The sequence below is a fragment of the Sturnus vulgaris genome, chromosome 5 (genome assembly GCF_052056855.1).
Source record: "Sturnus vulgaris isolate bStuVul1 chromosome 5, bStuVul1.hap1, whole genome shotgun sequence".
In the NCBI taxonomy this organism is placed as follows: Eukaryota; Metazoa; Chordata; class Aves; order Passeriformes; family Sturnidae; genus Sturnus; species Sturnus vulgaris.
In genome coordinates, this window is record NC_142247.1 from 19,224,645 (window position 1) to 19,238,465 (window position 13,821).

A 13,821-nucleotide genomic window follows, 5' to 3' on the forward strand; every position below is an offset into this window, starting at 1 on the left:
AGTGTGAACTAACTTCTTATTGGCATATTTTTTCATGGTTTCTAGATAATTCTGTTGCTACTTCTAACCCATCTGGCTCTTATCACAGACTTAATGGATTCTGCTATGATAATTACTCTATCTCATGATTTTAACAATACTTTGAAAGGGAGCTGCAGGTTTTCATTCTGCTCCCATAACTGAGAAGAAAAAGTCCTTTCTATCAGAATAATGCATAAAACCAGTGAATAAAAAGTAAAGAGATTGAGGAAAATCCTGGCTTTGTTGAAGATGATGGGAGTTTTGCCACTGACTTCAATACAGTCTGAGTTTCATCTTTAAGTTTTTGTCGTTCAATGAATATTGTACATATAAGAATTGAGTTAATGAATTAAGTTAATGTTATGATGAGTCCTGCATATCATAACAGCTTGATAAATGGAGGGCCTTAAATCCCAATTCATCTTGCTTTTCTACCTAAATGTGTGAATATTCTTTTAACAGATCTAGCTGTCATTGTCGTTACAAAGGCAAATCCCTCCAGCCTGGAGAAATCCTTTCTACACCAACAGGCTCCTGGTAGGTTTGAGTGCAAGAGTTTTATCTTTCTTGTATCACAGTTTGGACACTACTTTCAGTGGTTTGAGAATTTTTCTCATGTAGATTGAAAGTTTATTGTATCGAGATTTTTTTTTTTTTTGCACCCTTCGTAAAAGGGAGCTTAGTATAAATTGGATTATGCGGCTGATTATTTTAACAAAATACCTGGAAAATTCTGTAAACCATAGTGGATAAGATTTTGTGTTATACTGCCTACATCCTAAATAATCTGGCCCTCCATTCTCACAGGGGTTGACATACTCAAATTTTTTTAATATCTTTTATATATATCTTTTATTTACATATATATATATATATATATATATATATATAATTTTTTATATATTTTTAGTGGAAGTTAGGAAATTGCATAGTATATAAACCATGAATTTAGGATCTCTCTGCATATCAGGAATTAGAAAATACCAGCAAAATATTGAGCAGAACTAAAGCTTTTGGTTTTTAATCCTCTTTTTCCTCCTAATTTCTGTTGTTTAAATTAGGTTGAATTGTATAATATTTTTTAACACGGTGGCTACAAAACATTTTTCCCTGAATAAATATGGGTTTCCTTATCTTTTCTAGTCAATGTTTGAATGGAACAGTGAAATGTGTTGAAGCCACTACAGAAAACATAGGTAATTTACAGTCTTTTCCCATATAAAAGTTGCACAATAGACAATTTGATAATGAATAGTAATTTGTTTTTCTCCTTATATGCATTTAAATTATGAGATACTTTATATCACAACATATTTAAAAATAGGAGGTTAGGAGCACAAAGAGTCTTGGGTTTTTTCCCTTCTCTTTCTGTAGCACAAATTGTGCTGCTCAGTCACTTAGAAAATTAAAAGAAATAAATAATTGCATTTGACATACAGGTCAATGTGTTGTCATGGAAATACCTATAATTAGCCTCACTATCCATGTTTAGGAAGCTTTAAGATCTTGATTCTAGAAAGTAAATTTTTAATGCATTTCTAATGGCTTTACAAGTACCTTGAAAATTATACCACTTCTAAGGGGTCTTTCTGCCTAAGGTATAATGTGTCCATCATTCAGAATGGACTGTGTGTGAGATCCAGATGCTTAATATTATTGTTTTTTTACATTAAAATGCATATTAATTTTATATGTCTGTAATATAGGTTATGTTATAGACTGTTCTGGTTGCATTCTTATATGAACTGTAATGTAACCTCCCTTTTTATCCAAATAAATAGACTGTAAACAAAACCAATAAAAAACCCCTTCAATATAAAAGAACAGTTGATCTTATTTAACCTTCGTTTTGCATTTGAAGTTCACATATGCCCTGAAGGAAAAATCTACTATGACTGCAGATCTCCCGTGCCTGGGTTACCAGCAGCAGGTGTGAATTGTGGGATCTCTTGTGCGAACCTTGCCATGAACTTCTCCTGTGTCCCCTCACCACCCTGTGCAAGTGGCTGCATTTGCCCCCCTGGGTAAGCTTTGAAGGAACAACCTGAAGCACAAGCCAAATGCATATTTTCCACAGTTCAACTCTGCAAATTTTTTTTGCTTTTTAAATTCCAGTGGTATCACACTTCTAATTTTGCAACTATTGTTCTATAAATTGTCGCAGGCACACAGTAACAGCTAAAAGGCCATCAGATATCCAGCTTACAACCATTCCAATTGGCTGGTATTTAGGACTGTCTGGATAGGAGATGGCTTCCACCACTTGCACAGTATAGTTTATTTGAATGTAAAAACAAACATGACAAATATATTGATGTAAACCATTGTGCTCCTGCTTATTGCTGCCCAAGTCTTTGTCTCACCTAAATTTCTATCAGGTTTACAATGTTCATGCCCAGCCTGGGGCTGGGAGTGCAGGTGTATGGACTGGTTTCTGCCCTGTTTCCCTTCATTCTCTTGGTCCATTTTTTTGTTTTCTCAGCTCGTGTATTTCGATTTGGTGCCTAGAAACAGTCTGCTGAGCTTGGCAGGGGTAATTTTCAAGTATAAAATCTAAAAACTTCTATTGTAGTTTGTGTCAGGACCAATCACCACTCCCTCTATTTGTTTCCATTCCCTCCCCTGACTCCTCCTGTGTGCACTTTCAGATGGAGGAGTCAAATATGCTGTGCAAATTGCTGTAATTGCTGCTCATCTCAGGTAGAGTGCTCCCTTTTTTCCTCGACTTTCCATTTTATTTCACTGTCTGTGTAGCCAGTGGTCTCTTGGCAGTGTATCAGCTGTGCACGGATCAGAGTATAAATGAGACTGTCACCATTCCCCTTCCAGCACCTTGTGATGTTCATAGATGACTAAGCACTGGTGAAGGTATAGATTTCAGGCTTGGATATTTAAGATTTAACTAGTTCTTGCCTGGTATTCTGTAGTCCTCTAAAACTTTGCATCAATTGAGAACTTTGCTTTCAGGACCATTAGTCTCATGGGAATAAACAATTACTTTTAGCACAAAATCTGCATGAATCTGTGAAAGTAAAAACTAATAATAGACTCTAACATCACGATGATATTTGCATGAAATTAATCTAGCAGTATTGACTTGAAAGTTCATTTGAAAATTAGAAGAAATTTTCAGAGCTAAAGCCTTGTTCTCCCAGTCATACAATTTCAAATTGAGTATTACTTGATTATTTTATGAAATAAAACTATAACAGCAGCACAGACAAGCAAAATCCTAAGTTTCTGTCAAATAATAGAGTAAAACACATTAATTATTTTTGTTACATAAGAGAATAAACACTCTTTTTGCTATTAGGTTGAAAAATAAGTGAATAACACTTACTGCATTTAGTAGTTTCCTCGTTGTTAATTTGTACTTAATTACCCCTTTCAGCCTCGTGGTTTCAAAAAGCAAGTGTGGCTTTTAACTGGAAGGGGCCAGCTGTATTATCTCAAAAATTAGTTTCAAAATGTCTTTTTCATGCAAGAAAATGTTAAACATATATCTCCTGCTATTTAATAGAAGTGGACAAGTAATTAAAAACTTGTTGTGAGGCATTTTACTATAATTTTTAGTTTTTAAAAATTCCCTTAAGTTGCCGTTCTCTTTGGATCTCCTTTCCCACCTTATTTCTACCACTACCCATTGCCTGACTGAATGACCTAAGCTTTTGGGGTGGAATCTGGAATTCCCCTGGAGACCTTATTCTGGCACCTTATTCTAGCATCCTGGGTATTTATGGTGCTTGTAAAGTAGAGCAGTTTGTGTATGGTATTGAAACCCTTTCCTTTGGAAAATCATGAAATTATGGAACTCTAGTATGCAAAAGAAAGGTCTTCCTAAACTAAAAATGGTTTACATTTTCTGTTAAAGCTCTTGCACAGCAGCTTGTCATTCTTTTAGTCAGTAGTTGAAGAGGTGACAAAGAATTAGAAACTCTGGAAGTCTCTGATATATTTTAGAAGTTGAATAATGTAACAGCCCAAATTTTCATGAGGAAATGAGCTGAGAATGACAGTAAATTCAAAGATACTGAAAGATAGACTGAAAGTCACCCTTACACTGAGCTGGAGATATGAGGCTAAACTGAGTTGCAGAAGCATCAGTAGTATGGAAAGGGACTTCATGGGACTAAGTTAATCTGCCTTTAAGCAGCACCAGCAATGCTGCTGTTATTCTTGGGAGGTATTTAGCTTCTATTGACAGAGACTAAGTACCTTTCCAAGCCATCTGTTCTGGTGTTTTCCTATCCTTAGGAAATTTTCTGAACACTTGACTCTTTTACTTAGAGCTGATTACTGTTTAATGAACTAGTAAAGGGCTGAAGAAAACAAAACTGTGTATTCCTTTCAACTTTCAGTGAAACAATGTCTAGATTGTACTTTGAGCCACCTGTTGCATGTCAACTCCAGGAATTGCTCTCCTAAAGAAGAGCACTGGGAATGTCAGTAACATTTTTGTTAAGAAAGTTAAAATTGCTAAATAGGTAGAAATGAGATAGAAAATGTGGTTGACCTTATATCTGGATTGTTTATTGATCTGATTATATTTGACACTTTTTGCATTAAATGGCTTGTTAGTAGTTTCAGCTTCCCTTGTGTAGGCAAGTAACCTCCACCATTGCTCCTCATAAACTGTTCAGCAGGTGCTGTGGGCCAGCTCACTGTTCTGCACTCAGAACAGGACAGGCCCTGTCTGTGCAGAGGAGCTGGCAATCCAGTCCAGCTGCTTTCCTGGCACAGCAGGACAAGAAAGCAGCTGAGAGGGAAGGGCAGTCAGGCTGCAGCCTCAGCAGCTCTCATGGTACCCAGATGCTCTGGAGTTTTCAGAGAGGAATACCTACACTACCGACACTCCTGCATGGGAACTGCAGCCCACACCAACATAGCCCATTCTAGACAGAAGGAGAGCTGCAGCTGTGAGCCTGGCGAGGTCTTCAGCTGTGCACAGTGGAAATTGCTCGATTTGGACAGCTTTTGCTGATAAAACAATTTTCCTTGGCTGGATGGAAGACTGGTTGCCCTTGGTGGGGTTTCAACAATACATTACGCATTCAGTTACATTGATCTTCTTTTGGATTTACTCTTTCATCTTAATAATTCTTTTATTTTGAAGGATGGCTGAGCACAGAGGGAAATGTTATATTCCTGACAGCTGTCCATGTACCTGGAAAGACAGAGAATTTCTGTCAGGAGAAGTGATAGCTACTCCATGTTACACCTGGTGAGTTCATTTTGCATACTTTCAAATTGTCTGGATCTAGACCCAAAGTGAAACTGATACAGAAAACGTGTTGAGTACTTTGAAAAAATATATATGCTTGTTTATAGATAGTTACAGGATATATCTTTTATTAGGCTTACTGATAGACTTGGATAAGCAGGAAGATTTTTAGGTGAGTGCCTTTTCAGATCTGAAAAGGAAGCTGAAGATATCCAAGTTAAAAAGCAGTCAAGAACAAATGCTTAATTCCACACATATTTGCTAGTCTCTGAAATGAAGACGTGGCATTTTGTGGAATAGAAAGACAACCAAGGCAAAAAAGAGATATATGCTAATTTTCTAGCCAAAATATCTGTATTCAGTTAAGTTTATATTTAATAATGAAAAAAAATTTGGCATGGCAGCTTTTAATCAGTTAAAAACCACACTGGCAAATCAACTGAGGATTTACTTGCACAAGCAAAAATAGAGGATGCCAGTACTACTTTCATACAAATTTGTATAAGCCACTGGATGTAGCTGACAGGAAAAGTAATCTCGCAAAATATCAGGATAAATTTCTTAAACTCATTCCATATTTGTCTGATACCCTGAAATCTCCAGGTAGCAGCTGGAGGTGTTTTCCTTTGAAAATTTGCAAACCTTTATCAAAATTTAGAAAAAAAAATGATGTCTGTGATGGAAATATTTGGATAAACCCTGCAAAGTCTGAGATTTTGCATTTATTTTTTATGCATTTTTATTGTACATATGGGCTAATGGCAAAATGTTCAACCCTTTCTTGCCATGGCATCACCAGTATCTTCAGAAGCAATTCACAGTATAGCTCTCTGTTTCAAGGTCTGAGAATTTCATTCCATTCATGAATTTCTGTATGATTTGAACTAAAGAACACAAGAAAGCATTTTCTTGAAAATATACAGCAAATGGCTGCCCTTATGAGGAGATACTGATTGTTGGTTTTCCTTTCAGTGTTTGTCGGAGAGGTGTCTTCAACTGCACCAGTTACCCCTGCCCTGCTGTGTGCACCGTTTATGGAGACCGACATTATTACACCTTTGATGGACTGGAGTATGATTATTTCAGTGACTGCCAAACTTACCTGCTAAAGGTAAGAGGATTGGTCATATCTTTTCTTGTGTCCATGAGAAAACAAGTATTTTGAACATCAGGAGATGATCTATAGAAACAAACATTAAGTGAATAGTTGTAGAACAGAGGTGAAAGCAGAACCTGTACATGACATTTTGTGCTCATGTCTTTGAAAATGGTACGTGGGTGTGTTCATGCATATCACTATTGGTTAGAGAAAAAGAAAAACCAGTATTTTCTGTTCTACCTTAACCACGCTTTTGTCACAATGAGCAAAGAATAACACTATAGAAACTGTTAGAATAGGTATAATCCATAGATTTTTAAAAATAATTACCTATAAACCCTGCTTGACCTAGGGTTAGTGATGAGCTCAGGCTGCTTGGAATTCTTCTTGAACATGATCTGCATCAGATCTGGATTGTATGTGTCTAATAATATCAAATACAATCATTTCATAATTCAGCAGTGAAATCATTCATTGGGATTTTCTGGCAGCTAAATGCTAACGTTCCTCATAGCACACATTTAGTGTACATTGCTAGCTTTTTGTTTGAAAATACCATTACTGACATTAAAAAATATGGTCTATTACTAAAACCACTATTGTTTATTACAATTGTTGCTATTTTAAGATTAAGTCTATGTGTTCTCAGTTACAGTAATATGTTTAGAAGAATACTTATTTTCCTGACTGTTTAATCTTAAGAATAAAGCATAGTTTCTCAACAAAGACTACTGCAAATAGTTTATTTCAAGTACACTTTAGTAGAGTATTCACAGCTGTGAAATAACATACATTGGTTCCAGATTTCTTGTGTGAGTTTAAAAAGAAAAAAGAGAGATTTGAAAAAGATAATAATACCTCATAGCAAATTCCTGGCATGTATCATATATGATAAAAGATCTCTTACTCTTAGAGATATTTGAACCTTTGTACAAGTCTTCCTCCTTTAAGATGCAAAAATTAGGGGTTACTTTACCTGTAAAATCACCTTGCCTGTATGATGATGTGGAAAGGTAGGTTGTAATTTCTTAATTCTTGTGCCATTCATTCAGAGGTTTGTATGACAAATCTATGCTCCTTTTTCAAATTTTAGTATGATACTGGAATGTTTGGCATTTACAATCAAATATCACCTGTCACTCTACTGTGTAAGAAAGAACCTATCTGGAATCAAACCATGGGGAGCATTTGGCATCCAAGAAGAAAGTTGGCAGCCAGATAATTAAAGGCACATGGCGCACTGCCAGTGGGTTGTTCTTCAGGTGAACATGACACAAATAATGAAATTGTTGCCTACACAAGTCTGCTTTTCAGGCTTCTCAGACTTTTTTCAGCTTTTCAAACTTAATTTTTTTTCCCCAAACTCAGCTAATGTGAGAAAGTACAGCCTAATTTGTTTATAATTTTTCTTTCTTTAGGAAAAGCTTTCATGACCTATATTAAAGGACTCTTTAGTACATATTAGGCACTACATAATCTTATCTGGCACAGAAGATGTATCTGTGGGCTGGTTTTTGACTGGGAAATGTTTAGAGAATTTTTAAGGGAAAAAAAAAAGAGAGAAACAAAGGATGGGATTGTATGGCAGATGCCCCAGAATTTTGAGGGAACTAAATACAGAACTGATGAACTATGTGATGTGCAACCCTGGAATCAGAGGAATGGAAGATGGTAGGATAACCAAATACCGCTAGTTTGCAGTGCTGTTGCAAGACTGATTTTTATGGATAATGTGAAACGCTCATCAGACTACTGAAATTGAAGCAGCTAAAGTGGTTGTAGTAGTGTATATACAAAACTGTAATAAGTTTGTCCTTTTCCTTTTATCTTTTATCCTTTAATCTTTTTCCTGTAAGTAATGGACTGCTTTGTTTCTACTAACAGAAGTATCCTAAAGGTGTTGTAGCAGGGCAATAAGGGAAGTTATAGCTACAATCACTTTGTTAGCTCTTCCCAGACAGAGAACTGAGTGTAAGAATTATAATCTGAATCCATCATCCCCAGAGGCATGATAATGTGCTGTTCCCATCCATGATACCGGCCCTCAGTGTTTGATTTGGCTGTTGGCCTTCCTAAATCTGATCTGTTTGAACAACTCTTTAATTTGTCATCATATTCCACTGTACCAAAGAAAGAACTCATCCTTACCTTTATTATGTTTTTAATAAGGAGCCCTTGTGCTCTTCTGGGAGAAACATCAAGTATAAGCTTTCAGCGAATTATGAAACTTACTTGTTTTCAACATCAGTGTCTCCTGTCAGGCCTTTTTGTTTAAGGTGACTGTAAGGGCATGAAAAAGCCCATTATAACTAGTTCAACAGATTTGTCCATTGGGCAGAAAATGACAGAAAATATTTAGAGCAGCAATTAAGAATATTAAGGCAGTAAGGTTTCATGAAATGGTAACTTGACTTTTATCGAGGAATTAGGAGTTACATTACACACTGAGATGTAAAGTCCCTGTATAGATAAATGACATCCACAGAGAAGACATCAATATTTATTTTTAACATTTTAAAATCTCAGTTATTTCAAAGGTCAAAAAATAAAATCTTAGCATACCAACTCATTTATCAGTGTAGATCATGTAAACACCCCATTTTGCTAATCTAAATGTGAACAGTAAATTTCAAGTCAAACAGTTTCTTACTTGAAAATATTGAAATATCTATTTTCTTCCATTTTCTTTCTTGTTGTCTTATTTTACTATCTTTGATGATGTTACATTCTTTCCTCCAAAAAATGGGGTTATTTTTCTGGCAAACTCTTTACTAGTTACAGTCTGTTTCTTCCACTTACCTGTTTCAAAGGTTTCTGCTCTTATGGTAAAATTGATGTCTTTCTATGAAAAGTGCTGGCCTTTCTTATTTCTGTGCTGGTTTTCAGTCCTGCAGCTCAGCATTTTTATTAAGGCTTGTAGAGTCAGTGCACTTGGAGCCCTTTAGACATGTTTTCTTCTGTTTCACAGAAGAGAATTTTTTCTAAGAAAAAAACATTCCCCAAAAAATTATTAGTAGCATTTGTCAGAAAAAAAAACTTTTCTCTGCTTTGGGGCAGATTTCAAGCAGGAGTTCAGAGGGATAAACTACCCATCAGAGTATTCTCAAATGAGTGGGAACTCTGTTGCAATGTCCATCTACCTTTTAAAACATACCCCAAAACCCCCACAGAAATATTTCTACTAACCTTAGGTTTCCATTAATACCTTAGGTTGTCAAGAAAGTCCTAAAGCACAGAAAGGGATGGATTAGTTTTGTTCCTATATCCTGAAAGATGAAGGTCAGCATAACTAAGGCCTCATCTTTAAGTATTCCTATTTAATATATTAGTCTTAAATTCAAAGTATGCAATAAAACTATTATCACTTCTTTTCACCTGCCACTGGGGATTTGAGCATTTTAAAGTCACCTTTTTAAGCTTTTTTGACGCAATCAAGAAAACTCTTTTAAAGCCAAAGTTGAAGGATTATGAAAGCAACCACCATTTTGAGTCATTTAATCAAATAATCAAACCATTATGCCAATTAGAAGTGCAGATGTAACTCTTTTGGGTCCGCAGACATTACATAAGAGCCCATTTGTTAAGTTCACTTACAAAACATGCATCATCTCAGGAACCACCACTATAGTTGCCCAAATGATTCTCCTATGGCTGAGCAGTCCCCAGAGCTATAAACCTGGACTGCTTTGGGGAATACAGCCAGGGAACGCTTTTCCTGCATTCCCCTTCTTTTTTAACTTGAAGCAAATTCAAAGCTCTTAGTAAATTATTCTTCTATTAGAGTGCTTAATACAGAGTCTGTTTGATGCACTGATAATTTTTTAGCCATTATTTGCTGATATATTTGAGTAGTAAATTTTTAGATGATGACTGGGACATAAGCTGGAACAATCACACAGAAAGCAACAATTTTTCAATTACTCATTTGACACATCTGAGGAGTCAGAAGTAGAATTTATCTTATTCTCCCTTATTGAATATCTGTAATTTTTTTGTGCAGCTCTTTTTCGACATAATTTGTGCCATGTAGCCAGACTGTAGATCCATGAAATTGGCAAATCTGTAGAATTAAGTATTTGGCATGGTCTCTCTCATTTATTTGCAAAGTAAATACATTCTTCTTGCTGTCTGTCACCCTATAGAGGATTAAAGCTGCAGGCTCATGGTTAATCAACATTGTCAAGCTAACTATTCATAGTTAAGACAGTTTCTTTTAATAGATTCTGGAGATTTTAATGGGAAAGTAAATAATGTTGAATTTAAAATTAAGAATGTTTAAAATTGGACACCATACTCTAAAAGTATTTTTTGTTTTTTCAGGGAATAAAACTGTACATGGGGTTTCAATCAGAATGCCTTTAAATTTTTGATTAACATGTCCAATCCTCAAGCCACATTCCAGCATGAGTGTTTCATGAGTAAATGATGTACCAAAATATTTCCACCTAAACCATTTGTCAAATAATTTATAGCAGCAGTAACCATGTAGAAATAACGATGTGTGAAAATTTATGTCCAAAAAAGAAAGAGACTACATTTAAGTGAATAGTTTGCCCTGCTCTAGTTGCAAAGAATACCAACAGTTTGCTTTTCATCAGTCCCATGTTTTCAGAGGAAACCTTTCTGGATGCTCTCTTTTTTCTGGGTCTTTGGAAGTCCTGTAAGGGTCAATAGCAAGCCCTCTCTGGGAGACATCCCTTTCCATCCTGTCTTCAGCTGTACTTGTTTTTCTATTTATTCTAGCCCTTCTGTGAGCAAAAGATCTGATTACAGTTGGCAATGGATTTATGCTCTAGTTCCATTTTCTTCAGATCAATGATTTCAGACTCAATTACCTCTATATGCCTTTCTGCCTCCACCACCTGATTCTCCAGACCATTAAATTATGCAGTGAATGAATCACTTTTATTCTCCAACAAAGGAAAGATTTCTTTCAATTTGTGCAGATTAGCATGGAGGGCTTCCAGGAAAGGCTTGGGGAAAAGTTTCTTATGATGAGATCGGCAATTTGGAGGTGGTGTGTGCATAGTGTGATTCAGAAGTTGGATTCTCTTTCTGAGGACTTTGGTGTTTAGTGACCTTTTGCCTTAAATTTCTGATTTTGGGTTAATGTTCATAATACAACAGCCCTTTGGCTATACTGACTCCAGAATATTTTACTCTTCTGTTGCCTGAAAAGGCAGTTTACTGTAAGAATGGCTGCCCGAGTTTGGGGGCCTCTGGTGGGTACAGTTTCATGGACTGGTGATGGTACAGCACAGTAAAAGAGAGAAAAGCCCAGCTGATGTGCTGCTGTTTCAGAGCTGTGTGTGCAGCACTAACAGCCAGCCCCTCTCTGTGTTTGAGTGGGTGGGTTGCACAGGCCAATCACCTGCAGGTGCTGCTTAGTTTATGGCCTCAGACTCTGGATATTGGTGAATGATGAGAATTGTGAATTAAATTTACTCTGATTTAGGTCAGGATATGAGTTTCGGTTTGTTTTTTTTTTTTCCTCTGAATATATAAAAACTAAACTTCAGCAGTGGAAATGAACACACTTTCAATTTTTTGTATTGCAAAACATAAAAGCTTTATTCAAATTTCAGCTTTCTAGCTTCTGCAATTGTTTGCTGAAGCTCTTGTCCTTTATTTTCCTGTTGCACTTTATTGTTTCAACCAACAATAAATTATTAACATTTATCATGCACTTATTAATAAAACAACACTTATCATGCACTTATTAATAAAACAACACTAACAGGTCACATGTAAATACATATAAATTCATGCTTAGATATTAAAACTGACACCACCAACTATGCTGCTGATTTCCAATTCAGAATAATTCATATTACAGAATGTGTCACTTGAAAACAAATATTCAAATGTTCCCAAGTCTTCAGTCTTCGGAAGGTCTCATTTTTAATTAGAAAGAGATTGCAGTGATATGACCTATACAAAAGCTAAATCTGGTACACAAGCAGACAAAGTTAAGTAAACAAAACAAAAGTTAATCTGCTTTAAATTATTTTTCCTCAAACTTTTTAATATAGTTCTCTTAAAATAAAAAAAAAAAAAAAAAGAAAATGAAAACTTTTTTAGTGATCTCTCTTTAGTGTTTTTAAAATTAAGAAACATTGAGTTAGAACAAGGTTCTATTTTAAGTAGATAAAGTAAAATATTTACTGTCATGTATTTTCATGATTATTAGATTTTTTTAAAAAAATTGGAATTTATTGTTGACAAACCTTCAGAACACCCAACAGGTCTATATTGCAGTAAAGTCTGCTAGGAAAAACCCTATGTATAAAAAAAGCTATAAAATTATATGTTTTTTCCTGTTGCATATATATATATATATATATATATATATATATATATATATATACACATACATATACATACTTTCATACATATTTTTTGGAGTTTTTGAGAGTTTATTCTGGCAGAGATGTATCCTTTTCAGAAACCACTATTAAGGAAATAGGAAAGAGTTATCATGGATGCATTAGCAAACATCTGGAAGTTGTTTGAGGATAAGTGATTAGCTGGAATAATCTCACTCCTCTTGAATTTTTGTCAGTGAACTTACTCAGTCTTGTTGCTTTCCTCCATTTCTACTCAACTGTGCTTCAAACCTAGAATTATCTCGTATCTTACAAGTGTACTGCAAGCTTCTTTGCCATATTTTGAGTGAAAATAATCTGCAGCCATGTAAAAGATGTAAAGGAAAGGAGAATTAATGTGTATTTGCATAAGCAATTTAACTCTCAGGTTTTTAGTTCCTAAATGGGTTTTTTGGTTATTTTTTTTAATAGTTGTATAAAAATACACGACATTGGTTGGAAAAAAAGTGCTATTACTATTCTTTTTCTCTCTTTTTCTCTCTCATATAAGAGGATCACCCTCTATCTTTCCCATAATTTTTTTTTCCCAACTTTCATGTGGATTTCTTCCCAAACGGAGACAGTGTGCTTCAGTGCCATCTATTGACTCCAAACAATATTGCTCCATTGTTTTAATAGCTGTGGGGAAGAACATTTGCTGATACAAAGTATTACAGGATGAAAAACAGGGATCAAATAAAGTTATATAGACTGTGCAATACCAAAACAAAAGTAAGCCACAGCTACTTACCAAACAAATGGAGCCACATATTGCTTCTGGAGTCAATAGATGGCAATGACGCAAACTAATGTCTCCGATTCTGGGGATTAGAAATTCACACATGAAAGCTAGAGGACAATAAAAAATTAGGTGCTGAGGCATTTGTCTGCTCTTCAAAATATAATATTTTATATATATTTGAAGAGCTTATATATTTATGCACAAATGCCCACTAAATCTGGGCTAAAATGTTTGTTTCTCCTAGATTAAGCTCACTAGAAGTAATAGTTTCAAATGTTAAGTTCCTTCAGAAGAAACTCAGACCCAGTAGACCACAACCAAGCTAATTCTGACTTTCCATAAAATCTCCTGAAATATTAGATCTGAACAGAGC

General features: G+C 35.3%; 1 protein-coding gene across 1 annotated transcript in view; it reads left to right on the top strand.

Annotated features, from left to right (window-relative positions):
- The window catches only part of OTOGL (otogelin like), an 89,628-nt gene that overhangs the window by 28,511 nt on the left and 47,296 nt on the right, over nucleotides 1-13,821 (top strand). The window contains exons 21-25 of the mRNA XM_088166058.1: nucleotides 484-558; nucleotides 1,165-1,217; nucleotides 1,883-2,045; nucleotides 5,135-5,242; nucleotides 6,215-6,353. Of these exons, the coding sequence (XP_088022184.1) occupies nucleotides 484-558; nucleotides 1,165-1,217; nucleotides 1,883-2,045; nucleotides 5,135-5,242; nucleotides 6,215-6,353 (538 nt within the window). The remainder of the gene's footprint in view (nucleotides 1-483; nucleotides 559-1,164; nucleotides 1,218-1,882; nucleotides 2,046-5,134; nucleotides 5,243-6,214; nucleotides 6,354-13,821) is intronic.